Source organism: Mustela lutreola, chromosome X, assembly GCF_030435805.1.
Source record: "Mustela lutreola isolate mMusLut2 chromosome X, mMusLut2.pri, whole genome shotgun sequence".
NCBI classification, from domain to species: Eukaryota; Metazoa; Chordata; class Mammalia; order Carnivora; family Mustelidae; genus Mustela; species Mustela lutreola.
This window is the reverse complement of record NC_081308.1, coordinates 83,354-96,558: the sequence shown is the minus strand read 5'-3', so window position 1 is coordinate 96,558 and position 13,205 is coordinate 83,354. Positions and strand designations below refer to the sequence as shown.

At 66.9% G+C, this 13,205-nt stretch overlaps 1 protein-coding gene across 8 annotated transcripts in view; it reads right to left on the bottom strand.

Moving 5' to 3' along the window:
• Positions 1-13,205, bottom strand: part of LOC131821561 (cohesin subunit SA-2-like) — a 49,146-nt gene that overhangs the window by 14,863 nt on the left and 21,078 nt on the right. For all 8 annotated transcript variants that reach the window (XR_009349943.1, XM_059157750.1, XM_059157749.1 and 5 more), the window contains exons 10-17: positions 11,437-11,510; positions 11,164-11,287; positions 10,145-10,243; positions 7,899-7,978; positions 5,139-5,246; positions 4,176-4,287; positions 3,344-3,458; positions 1,075-1,178 (exon numbers count right to left, since the gene is read on the bottom strand). Coding sequence is in view for 7 of the 8 variants with exons in the window: in XM_059157750.1 (XP_059013733.1) it covers positions 1,075-1,178; positions 3,344-3,458; positions 4,176-4,287; positions 5,139-5,246; positions 7,899-7,978; positions 10,145-10,243; positions 11,164-11,287; positions 11,437-11,510 (816 nt within the window). In the remaining variant the exon portion in view is untranslated. The remainder of the gene's footprint in view (positions 1-1,074; positions 1,179-3,343; positions 3,459-4,175; positions 4,288-5,138; positions 5,247-7,898; positions 7,979-10,144; positions 10,244-11,163; positions 11,288-11,436; positions 11,511-13,205) is intronic.

The window sequence follows — 13,205 nt, the reverse complement described above, 5'->3', positions numbered from 1 at the left end:
CGGCCCTGGGACCTGCTCCCACGTGGCCAGGTCATACCCAGGCAGAGCTCCCCCCAAATCCAGGATAAAGCTCTGGACGACTACTCGGGTTTTTGTTTCCAAGGAAGTGCTGCCCACGCAGAGACGCAGTCAAGAACTCAGCGGCCTCCCCCAAGGTCACACCTCAGGGTGGGACCCTTATCTAGGGGCACGTGTCATAAAACGGAGATTAACACACACAGCTGGACGTGTGCACAGAGGAGAATGTGACAGCCAAGGGAGGACAGACGCAGAAGTAGGAGGGACTCAACCAGAGCCCAGGGCCACCTGGAGCCTCAGCACCTGGAAAAGGCAGGGAGAACCTTCCCCTGCAGCCTCAGGCGGGAACACAGCCCTTTTCGCCTTGATCTCAGAGGTCCTGCCCCGCTGAGATCTCAGAGGTCCTGCCCTGCCTGGATCTCAGCATCCCTGTCCTACCTAGAACTCAGAGGTCCTGTCCCGCTGGGACCTCAGAGGTCCTGCCCTGCCTGGATCTCAGCATCCCTGCCCTGCCTGGATCTCAGAAGTCCTGCTCCGCCTGGATCTCAGACTCTGGTCTCCAGAGCGGGGGCTCCATGTATAACTCCTGTGGTGTTTAAGTGCCCTGGGGTGTGATCTTTTGTCCCAGCAGCAGCAGAGGCTTACACGGAGGCAAATCAAAGGCTGGCCGACAAGCAGCGACATCCAGAGAGAACACGGCGTAAGGACAGCTGTGGCATGCTCTCCCCGGGGAGGCAGACGGCAGACACAGGACCCAGCGGGCACAGGGCTCGGTAGCCAGCAGGAGGGGTGCACCGCAGCTGCGAGGCGTGGCCAGCGACACCTACCTGGGTGGCTAGGAGTCCCGCCCGCACGGCCAGGGGCCAAGTGAGCAGTCAGGGTGACAAGCACAAGGCGGAAGCAGCAGCAAGCGGCTCTCGGGGCCACGCGGGCGGGGGGCACTGCGAGATGGAGGCGGGAGCGGGCGCCCACAGAGCCTTGGCAGGACAGCCACAGCAGAGCGCTCAGCACAGGGGACGGAGAGCACCAAGGCAGGGGGCAGGGGGTGGCACTGACTTTCTTGCCCAGGCGCCGGCCGGCAGGTGGGCGCCCCTCCGCAGCTTGTCTCACAGCGGCCACGAGGATCTCAATGAGCACTCTTTCCTGCTGGCTTGTCAGGGCTGCGGGGAGACAGCGCTCGCTCAGCCCCCTCTGACCTCCCCAGACGCAGAACACTCTGGGGAGACGTGCCGCTCGGACAGGCCTCGGTGAGCCCAGCAGGGGCTCAGAGCACGTGGGGAGCGCGGCCAGGCTCCTAGGCACAGCAGAGCCCCGGCAGAGGTCACAGACTCCGGGACCCGCAGAAGACAGCAACCAGGGCCCGCCCTTCGCTCCAACTGCCCACAAAGCAAACCACCGTTGGCCCGTTCACCTGCATGTGGGGCTCAGGGCAGTCCTCCCTGGGGCTCCCCGGCCACTGTCCCAATATCCTGGGACTCAGGTCTGAAGCCATCCCGTCGAGGGGACAGTCTGTGCATCGGCTGTTGTGCGGAAACTGTAACTCCTCATCACAGCCACCAGAATCTCAGAATGGGATGCAACTTACGGGAAAACAGGGTGGCCCTAAATTCAATGCCTGGTGTCCTTGTAAGAGAAAGAACAGGAGACCCACACAGAGGAGAATCCCCGTGAGGACGGAGGCAGAGGTGGGAGGGACGCGGCCTCCAGCCCAGGGATGCCTGGAGCCCAGAAGCTGGAGGAGGCAGGAAGGACGCTCTCCTGGCGCCTCAGGGGGGAGCACGGCCCTGCCCCGCCTGGACCCCAGTGGCCGTGTCCTGCCTCGCCTGGACCCCAGCATCCCCGCCCCGCCTGGATCTCATCTCCAGAGCTGGCAGAGGATGGATTCTGGTTTCAGCCACCAGATTGGAGGGAATTTGCCGCAACGACTCTGGACCTTCCCATGGGGGTCCTCCTGTCCTGTGTCTCACATCCTAAACGTGGTGCCCTTCTGAGCCCAGGTACAGCCAAGCCTCACACAACAGAGACCACGGCTGGGCCCCAGACGTTTGGGTCCGAGGAGAGGAGGCATCCTCACGATAAAGGAAGACGCCCCTTCAGGGACCCCAGGGAGCATGGCTGAAGCTGCTGGTCCCGCCCAGGAACGTGATGGGCCTCGACGCCTGAGGTGTGGCACTGGGACTCCTGCTGTGACCAGAGGAACCAGTGGGCGCTGGGATCGTGTCTGCAGCGTGGGGCCGGGGCCGGGGGCATCTCGGCGTGGCGGGACTGTGGCTGGGGCGTGGAGGACAGTCGGAGGCGGGGGCAGCTCCTTGCAGGTGCCGTCGGGGGGCCAGGGTCTCAGAGGCATGGGGGAAGGGGGTCCCAGCTGCTGGGGGGCTCGTTCACCAGGCACTCTGCCCACGCCGCACCCTGACTCTGGGGCTAGGCTTGGAGCTTCCGTGGCTCTTCCAGGAGAGCAGCCCGTGCACGGCTCTTGTCCTACAGACCCCCGGCCAGGGACCGTGAACCACGTCCTACAGACCCCCGGCCAGGGACCGTGAACCACGTCCTACAGACCCCCGGCCAGGGACCGTGAACCACGTGCTGTAGACCCAAGGACCTGTCACCCCAGGAAAGCGTGGCACATGCCCCTCCCCCCAGCCAAGCACTCAAGGAGCAAACACAGCACAGGAGGCGTTCCAGGCCCGCTGCACCACGTGCTGCTAGCGGGAGCCACAGACAGCACGGGAGGGCCCCCGCGGGGTGGCGGGGGTGACGGGACAGGGATTGTGCGACACGAGGTAGGGAGAGGAGGAACTGGGACAGGCATGGGGGCCACGAGGGGACCGTGGGACATGGGGACGGAAGGACACGGAGCACGGGACAGTGGGAGATGGCGATGGTGGGACCTGGGGGCGGGGCACAGGGACAGTGGGACACGGGGGACACGGGGACAGAGATCGTGGGATATGTGGGTCGGGGACAGTGGGACGCGGAGACCGTGGGACACGGAGGAGAGGGACAGTGGGACGTGGGACACAGGGACGGCGGCACATGGGGATACGGACCGTGGGACACACGACAGCGGGAGGTGGGGGCAGTATGTGAGCATGGGGACAGCGGAACGCGGGACACCAGCACACAGGGACAGTGCTACGAGAGGGTGGGGACAGTAGGACACGCATACGGCAGGACGTGGGGGGTGGGGGACAGCAGGACGTAGGGGGACAGTGAGACACGGTGCGGGGAGGCGGGTGGGGGACGGTGGGCCTGGCGGGCACGGCAGGGAGGCCGGCGGGACACGGCCCTGGTCCACGACTCCGAGCAGGCTTGTGGCCACGCTCACCTTGGCGCCCGCCGCGGGGCTCCAGCAGCAGGGCCGTCATGCACTCCCAGTTCCGGACCAGGGCGGGCGCTGCCTCCCACAGGCCGTCCACCAGGTACGGGACGTGTCTGTGGAACTGATAGGGACGTGCCCGACACGTGAGGTCATAGAATGTGGAAGCAGGACACGCGATGACACGGGCACGGAGGTCACGTGATGAGCACACAGGCCAAGGAGAACACAGTGAGGACGGCCACTCAGGGTCAGGAGGGTGTGGTGAGGGTGATGCCACGGGGAGGGAGCACACGGAACGGGGACCCAGGACGGAGGACACGGCAGGGAGCACACGGAACGGGGACCCAGGACGGAGGACACCGGAGGACACGGGGAGGGGAGGACACGGAACGGGGACCCAGGACGGAGGACACGGCAGGGAGGGCACGGGATGACGACGGGGCGGGGAGCACGCCCAGTGATGACCACACGGGACAGGGAGGCACCTGCGGACACGGACAGGGAGGACACGGGGCTGACGCAGGGCAGGCAGGTCACACGACGACAACACGGGGCGAGAAGGTCAAGTAATGACACCGGCAGGAACGGCTTCCTTCCAACCTCCCACGTGTGGTCCCGTGAAGACACATGCGGACACCGACCTAGGGACGTGACTCCCACGTGCCCAGAGCCAGGGTCGTCCACACGGGAGCCAAGCCCCTTGCCGGCCCAACACAGGATGCGGGTGTGCGACACAGGACGCGGCACGGAACGCGGGGCGCAGGCACGGGACACGAGTGTGGGCCCCGCACGTGGCTCAGGCATCCTGCCCCCCGACCCCACGCGGCCAGGCCCTCACCTCGCCCTGCAGGTAGAAGTCGATGAGCGCCTTCATGTTCTGGAGATTTCTATCGAACTCGTCCGGGGGCTCTTGAGCAAAGAAACCTTCGTGGGGTGGAGGGGCCAGGAGCCTACGGAGATCAGAGAAAGTGACCCCGGTGCTGACGTGGAGGGTGACCCCGTGCGCCTGGCTGGGCCCCAGGTCTCGCGGGGCCGGGCCAACTGCACTCCAGTGCACTCCTCTGCACACACCGTCCACAACGACCCGGGGAGCGGGAAGAGCAGGGAGCCACAGGGACAGGACGCAGACCACGGAGGAAAGTTCTCGAGCTGACTTCGGTCTGTCCGAGCGGACTGTCAGCTCGGGCCACCACTGGGGAGGGAACCACAACCAGACGCCCCCCACCCCGTCACTGCACCTCAAACCCCAGAGGACCAGAGGCGGGGGACCTTCACCTGAACGCAGACCCACCCGTGAGGGCAGGACGGCCAGATGGCCCAAGAGGCCCCTCAGGGGTATGGAGCATGCTTCGGGGGGCCTCGGGGGGTTCACAGGACCTCAGAGGGGCGCAGGGGGCCTCAGGGGGCTTCAGACCCTCAAGGGACCTTCAGGGCACCTCAGGGGCAGGGGCCACTACCACCTCCTCAAACCAATCCGTGTGTGCATGTGCGTGCAACACGGATCAAGCTGGTCCGCTCCCACACATGTGCCACACTCTGGGTCACCGCGTCCTTCCGTCTCGCGCTCGTGTGCACCCCACTGTCTCCCCTGGGGCCCCACACCTGCCGTCCTGTCTAAGCCCCGGTCACAGGCTCTGCTGTTCTCTGGGGTCCTGGGGCCTCCTCCTACCATCCCCATCTGCAGATCTGCCGCTGGTGGGACACGGGACACGGGACGGGGACCCCACCTCCAACATCACGGTGACATCACGGCCCTGGAGACACCATCAGGGGCCCCAGGGTGGCCAGGCACCTGCCTTACCTCTTACAGATGAGTTCGCCCGCGGCGGTGGCCATGGGCCTGTAGGCCGCGTACACAAACTGGAAGAGGAAGACGTACTCCATGGCGGAGAACACGCCCACGTAGTGCCTGCGGGAGACGCTCGTGAGCCCAGGGCCTGCACAGGGCTTTGCCACACACGCTGGGCACACGGAGCTTGATTTACCACACGGAGCTCTGCTCTCGGGGCTCTGCCACACAGACCTGTGCCCCCGGGGCTCTGCCACACACACCTGTCCCCGAGAGCAAACGGAGGTTCTTTGTTGGGCCAATGGCACCGACCTCAGCTTCCGCGAGAGGTGGCCCCTCTGGAATCCCAATCAGCCTGAGCTCACCTGGGGCAGCCCATGTCCCCAGATGTGAGCTGAGGCCACATGAGACTGCCACGTGAGCAGGATTCCTGGAGAGTCCCGCCTCCTACACGGCCTCTAGGGTTAGGGTTGGTTCCTTCCCCTCCAGCCGCCCATGAGCCCCAAACTAGGGGAAATTCTGAGTCCTCTCCTGCGTGTGCACCTGGGCCACCTATCAGCTCAACCCTCCGCCCTCCGAGCAGCTGTGCACGCAGAGGTCCACATGGAGGAGCAGCAGACGTCCACGGGCACCCATGGGCGGAGCAGCTGGGGGACGTCGGTGGGGGACACCACCGGCGTGACCCTGTATCCAAACACATCCACTCAACCCACGCCTGACCCCAGCAGAGCGGACTGACGGCCAACGCGGCTCCGTGGGCATTCCCAGACCCAGCAGAAACGGGGCAGGCCGTCTGTGTGCCTCGCTGTCTGGGCTGAGTGGGGGGGGGCCCAAGGACACGGGAGCCCCAGACGAGGGACTGGGACAGAGCGCTCACCCTCACCTTTGCACACTGTACCTAAGGAGCACATTCGCTGGGTCCACATCAGCCCCATCCAAAGCTCAAGTCCCAAAGCCACGCGGTTCTGCCCCAGAGGCTCCTCCCACGACCGAGCCCAGTCATCGGCCGCCCGCCCACGGACTCAGGCCAAGGTGTGGCCCCAAGACCGGGCACTTGGCTCGACAAGGCCCCCAAGGCGCTGGCAGAAGTGTCGTCAGAAGGCCTGGGAGCAGGATGGTCAAGGGCGACAAAAGATGGGTATCCCGGCTGGGGGTAAGGCCCAGCAAACACACACTTCCTCCCCTTTGTGGGCTACACGCCTTCGACAGGTGAGACACGGCCCACCTCACTGGGCAGGACAAGCCGCTTCGCCCCCGTGCAGATCTCTGCAGGGAACTCCTCACAGGCTTTCTGGAATCAGGCGTACGGTGCCCCCTGCCCCACCACGAACAATCAGGTCGACACGATGCTCCCGCCGCTGCCACTTCCTCACAAAACCAGGTGGCTGCCGACAGCCGGCCCCGCGCACACCCTCAGCGCTGGGAGGGAACCCCTCCCACGCGGACAGCTTAAGCCAAAGCGCCCGCTCTACACACCCCGGGGCCACCTGCCACGGTCCAGGCCCATCCGCTTGGCCGTCTACGAGCCACACCACGGGCTCCATCCCCAGCTCACACACACACGTCCGGGGACGTCCCAGCTCCGGGATCCTGAGCCAACGCCCCCGAGGAGCCTCCCTCCACATGCACATGTCCCCGCATCTCCTGTCGGGTCCGTCTCCCTGGAGGACCCTGACGGACACAGCAGCCGTGGGAAGACCAAGGACAGGCCACGCCGCCACCCTGGGCCACCCAGGCTGCACGGGACAGGAGACAGAGGCCACCGCCCCGGGGTCCACGCTGCTCTCCGTACAGGTCTATCTCACGCTACGCCAACTGCCACCTGCCTGCCACTCCTGGATGTGGGCGTCTGGCCAGGTGCCGGCAGAGCCGGGCACTCGTGGGACCACAGCGCAGCATGAGGAAGCCCGGTGCCCGGTCTCCAGCTGGGACAGTGTCCCTCTGGGCTGCGGTGGGAGGCAGCGCTGCATGAGGGGCCGACGTCCACCTGGTTCCCCTCTGTCCTCAGCACAGAGCAGACCGATGGCACCGCGGGCAGGCCCCAGCCTTCGGGGCTCAAGATGTCCCCACAGCACTCGCCCGGGCATCTATGCATGGGGGCCAAGCAAAAGGTCGTGTCCCCGTGCCCCGTGCCCGACACAGCTGACATCAACATATGACACGTGACTCACTGAGCAAGGAGATGCGTCGTGCAGTTGGGGGACGTCCGAGGGAACGAGAGCCCATCGTCCCAGCGTAAGAGCTGCCAGGACCCACGAGTTTCCAGAACATTCTGCCGGCCCAGCCACTGGTCACCACCTCCGAACATCAGCCCCTCGGCACCCCCAGAGCCCCGACCCAGGCCCAGGAGCCGACGGGAGAAGCCGGGACTCTCAGACAGAACCCCAACTGCTGAGGGCCCAGCCAGGCCCGGTCTGACCTTACAGGTGACCCAGCGGGCCCTCCCCACGGACGGCCAACAAAGACGCTGGAGGCAGCGGTCTCTAACCGAGCCAGAGCGCAACACACCCGAACACAAGAGCAAAGGCACGGCAAGGGCTCCTTAGCCACACGGCGCTCCGCCGGCCTGACCCCACGGCCCCACCCTCCGCGTCCAGCAAGCCTGGTAGCTCCGGGCCCTGCACAGCCAGTGGGGGTCGGGGGGGGGGGGGGCGCGGCATGGGCGTGATGACGTCCCACCGGCGGGGTGCGGGAACCTCCAGCCGGCAGGGGCACAGAAGGGGCGCGGGGACCTCCGGCCAGCGGGTGCGCGGCGCAGGCACGGCGACTCACTCGGATATGAGCCTCAGCAGCTGCATGCACTCGGATGTGATTTCCGGCTGCCTGTCCTGCGTCATCGACAGGATCCGTTTCTGTGGAGAGACCCCAAGACGAACGGGCTTCGTTGCAGTGCCGTCCGTGGGACCCAGGGCACCACGACCCCCACCCACAGGGCGGACTGCCCCTTCAGAGGCACCTGACAGCCCGAGTCAGCCGCCAGCACACGGCCCGCCACCGATCGCCCCAGAGGCCAGGGCCACCAGGCCCACGCAGACGGCACCAGCAGCACCCTCTCCCGACCCCCAGCACAGCCGGCCCCGCGGCCCCCCGGACTTGGGGCTGGCTCATGGGTGGGGGGGCAGATGTCCTCTCCCTGCGGCAGCACGGAGCCGTCGGGGCTGGGTTGTGACCTCGTGCAGGCGTGCAGCTGTGCCTTCGGTGCCCTGAGACTCCAGCCCCCGCCTCCAACCGGTGCGGACAAGTGTCCCCGGATGTTCCCAGTGTCCCCAGCTGTCCCCGCCAGTACAGACGGACCGGGACGGGGAATGCACACACAGACGCTGAAGCCAGAAGCCCAGGGCCTCCAGGCTTAAGGGAAGCGCTGCCTGGTCGCCTCCACCAGTTCCGCAGGCCAAGCAGAGTCGCCCAAAGACGGCCGTCCACATCCCAGCCCTGCCCGGGGTGGCAGCTCCATAGAACGTGTCCCCATCCAGGCAACGAGACGACATGTCGCTCCTTTCCTATGAGGCGCAGCAGACAATGCGGCATGACCTCCACCCCACACATGGCGGTGGGTCCCAACCGGCTGACGCATGGGGTTGGCACCACGCTGTCCTGCTCCGTGGGGACGCGCCACCACCCCCAGGAGGCCCTCCGTTCCCCGTGGGCACTGGGGCATCTGTTGCTGGGCTTTTGGCCTCCACTCAGTGCTCTCCACCTGTTGATTCTACGTTTCCCACAGACACGGGGAACCACCACGTGGAAGTGAGGACCACGGGGCAGGGCACATGGTTGTCCCCAAAGTGAGGACCACGGGGCAGGGCACGCGGTTGTCCCTAGAGCCGGCAGACGTGATACGGCCGGACCGGAGACCCCATCTCCAAACATGGCCACACACTGCCCCACAGGGCTCACGGAACCAGGACCAGGAGCTTCTGCCACTCGGACACAACCGTGCCCTTCGGGGCTCAGGACGTGCTGTCCCAGGTCCGCCCCTCGCACGGCACGGTTTTCAAGCTGCACGGCCGTGGGCAACGGTGGGCGGTGTGGGACAGGCGGCACGGGGCGGTCGCCCGCAGCAGCCCTCACCCCCTCGTGGGCAGGGGCCTCCCTGCACCCAGAGGCAAGGCGCGTCCTGAGGTCCCACCACACAGCGGAGAGGACTGGGCGCCCATCTTTCCCTGGCTCCCTCTCTTCCTCAGGCGTCAGATCCCTCTTCCGGGGGCCTCCGCGTCCTGGACGTGCTCCGAGGGCAGGGGAGACGTCTGTATACACGGGCATGCGTGGCCCTGTTTGGTCTGCCTTGCTGGCTTCCGGTCAGACTCCGCTGGGGACCCTGACACGGTCAAGAAACACTTGGTTCCCCCGACACCCCCAGGGATGAGATGCCCCACGGGGCGGCCCCCGCCACGCGGGCTGGCCCTCCACGTTCCCTGGCCACCTCCGAGACCCCCCTCCCGTCCAGCCATGGGTCCTGGGGTGGGGTCCTCGACCGACCGACAGTTGGCCATCCTGCACAATGGGCGGTGGTATCTCAGAACAGCGTCCCGGGTGACGGCGGGGTCCCCAAACTCAGGAACAAAGCGGGCCGCACCCGCACGTCATCCCAGGAACCTGACTACCGACCCGCAGTCCGGGAGCAGGTTTGAACCTCTGCGAGGGGACCCCGGACCGAGCAAAGACGTGCTCCCCTGCCAGAATGGTGGGCGCCGAGCCCTCCCATTCCTGCACCAACAGGTTAGAGGGCAGCACCCCAACCAGTCCGCTCGGGGTGTGCCCGTGCTCCAGCCTCAGCCCCGCACGCAGAGAACCCAGCTGCCGGGGCCACGTCACCCAGTGTGCTGTGAAGCGTGAGTGCTCGGCCCCGGGCTCGGACCCCAGAGAACCTGCAGCTCCCGAGCGTCGGGCTGAGACGCGCTGGCACTCTGGGCCAGCAAACGGCTGCCGGACGTCCACACGTCCACCGAGAGGCTCGGGGACGGGGAGACCGGGCGGCGGCCGGCAGAGGAAGCAGCCGCGGAGAAGAGACACTCACGCACCTTGAACTTGTAGAAGAAAAGGCCCAGCTTCATGGCCGACTCCCTCTTCTCGTAGAGCGCCTTCAGGGCCAGGATGCACTTCATCCGCACGCTCGCGTCCTGTGGCAGAGAACGGGCGCCGGTCACGGCGCAGGGCAGCCTCCCCGCACGTGCTCGGACGGGAAGGCCACTTCCATGACACTGCAGACCGGCCCCCGGCCCACAGCATTCCAGGCGGGACACAGGGGTCTGCGGCCCCACCAGTGCAGAAACACGCCTGCTGGGGTCTGCACGGGGCGGCCCCCAGTCCCACGTTGAAACCCTCACCCCAGGACCTCAGCACGGGGCCGTACGTCGAGGTGGGGCCCTCAAAGAAGGGATTCGGCTGGAAAGCGAGTTCGCGGGGGCGGGGGCGAACCCACAGGACTGGGGTCCTCACGAGGAGAGGGGAGCAGGACGCAGACACGCACAGAGGGACGACCCCGTGAGGACGCGGGGAGAGGACAGGTCCACGAGCCAGGGAGAGAGGCCACGGGGGGAAGCTGCCTTGGTCCCGCCTGGGTCTCACACTCCCAGCCTCAGCCCTGCCTGGGTCTCAGACCCCCAACATCAGCCTTGCCTGGATACCGACTCCCAGCCCCCAGGACTGAGAGGAAGGAACAGGTGCTATCTGTGCTGCCCGGTCTGGGCTGTCTGTGTGGCCCCACGAGCTAACTCCGCGCCCACAGCTGAAAGCGCTTTGAGCATCTGTATTGGATTTTCCCCCCAAGGCTCCATGCCCAGCATGGGCTCAACCTCCGGACCCCAAGACCAATAGTCCCACCTTCCCCTGACCGACCCAGCCCGGCACCCGTGCAAGACTTTGGTTTTAAGCAGAGAAACGTGCCACTTGTACCCACGCAGCTAGCAACGTCTCATCTTCTGAGAGACGTCGTCCGGTGTGGACGCCGCTCCTCTCCGTCGTGGGAGTGAGAACACGACGCACGCTCAGAACGGACCCGGGGCTTAGGGTTAGGGGCGGAGCGGCGGGGCCCGCGCACCTTGTCGTACAGCATCCAGCCGATGTACTTCAAGTAGTTGTTGTCCAGGAACAGGTCTGGGTACAGCCTGACCCAGCAACCCAGCTCCCCCATGCAGATCACACGGATGTCCGAGCTGATGTCACTGAGAAGCGAAGCGACCGCGTCACCGACGGCCACGTACCATCACCCGCACGGTGGGGTCACGCGTCTGTGTGATGCCGAGCGAGGCCGAGGCACGGCCTGGGTGACGGGACCCGCGGGTCCACGCATGGCACCGAGGCCCACCCTTACCGGTAGCGGGGCACAAACGTCCTTTTGAAGAGCGCACAGATGATGTTGTCGATGGCCACGGGCTTGTTCTGGAACTGCAGGATCAGAAGCGCAGACGTGTGGGCCAGGAGCGGGCGTCTGCGGCCTCCGGGCAGCTGCGGCGGGTGCGTGGGAAGCCGGCACGCGGGAAGCCGGCGCGCGGGAAGCCCGCACACGGCCTCCGGGCGGATCGCCCCTTGTCAGGCATCTGAGTCCTGCACACACACACGTGCGCGCACAGCACCGCGGCCGCCCCGCCTGCCCGGGTCGGAGCCCGCCGTGCCGCTGCACGGGCCTACAGGGCAGGGATGATGCGGTGAGGCTGGCGGGAGAGAGGGTGTGGGTGCGGGACATCGGGGAAGGGGTGAGGCAGAGGCGAAGGCTCGGGGGCTAAAGGGGGGAGGTGGGTTGAAAGGTCGGGGAGGTTAGGAGGCCAGGGGCGGGGGTACAGGGGTGCCGGCTGCGGGCAAACACGCGAAGGGGAAGGAGACAAGGGTGGGGAGCAGGGGTGAAGTGGGACGGAGCCATGGAATGGGGGCTGGGCGTGACGGGTCTGGGGTCAGCGCGGGGGATGAAGGGTGCAGGGTGAGGGGCTTGAAGGGGGGAGGGGTGGGGTGACGGGACCGGGGTCTGGGGGACAGGGTGACGGGTGATGGGGGAGGGGTGAAGGGGTTACGGGGGAGGGTCGCGACGGGGGATGGGCTGACAGGGTGAGGGTGGGGCGAGATGCAGGGGTGAAGGGTGACGGGGTGAGCAGTGGCGTGAGGGGGGTGCCGGGGTGCCGGGGTGCCGGGGTGAGAGGCTGGCGTGGGGAGGGGGCCGGTGAAGGTCAGGGGTTGGGGGCAGGAGTGAAGACGCCACGGGCTGAGGGCTGGGGGTGCAGGGGGACGGGGGGACGGGCTGAGCGTGAAGAGGGAACGGATGAGGGGTGGGGGCGGAACCACAGGGGTGACAAGACAACGGGAGAGCGAGAACAGGGGGACAGGGTGAGAGGTGGGTGAGACGGGGCACAGGGTGGGGGCGGGGGGACGGGCCGAGCGGTGGGGTTGGGGACAAAGGATGTATGGAGCAGGGGACGGGGGAAGGGGTGTTGGGATGGGGGCAGGGGGCACATGTGCAGGTGAGCCGCAGGAGGGGACGGGGGTTGGGGACGGTGGGGCAGGGGTGATGGGGGGGCCGGTGAGGGCAGGAGTGAGTGGGTGAGTGAGGGCGGGGGCGGGGGTGAAGGCGTGCAGGCGAGGCGTCGGTGGGGCACAGGGCAGGGTCGGCGGGCTGCACCTGTGCAGGGGCACCCAGCAGGGCAGGAGCCACGGTCCTCGCGGACGGGTTTCGGAGCCCCATGCACGTAGATGTCCCCAGAAGGGGACCCCCTGTGCGCCGTGGTGCAGGCAGGGGACCAGAGGACGCGGAGGAGGGGCACAGGGACACGGCAGAGGGACACGGGCACCCAGCAGGTGCAGGGGGGAGAGTACAGAAGGGAGAGAGATCAGAGGGCCGAGGGACACAGGAGGCGCAGAGGAGGGACCCAGGGGACACGGAAGAGGAGCACAGAGGTCGCGGAGGAGGGACGCAGAGGGCGAGGTGGGGGTCAGAGGGCGGGCGGGGCACACAGAGGACACAGTAAACGCAGTCTGTGTGCGCTGAAACCTCAGGGACAGCAGAACAGAAACATAGCGGAGCCAGAGGCGTGGAGTCCGCCTGAGAGTGTCCAGGGGTCCCCGGGGCCGCCCCCACAGGAAGGCCAGGGGGAC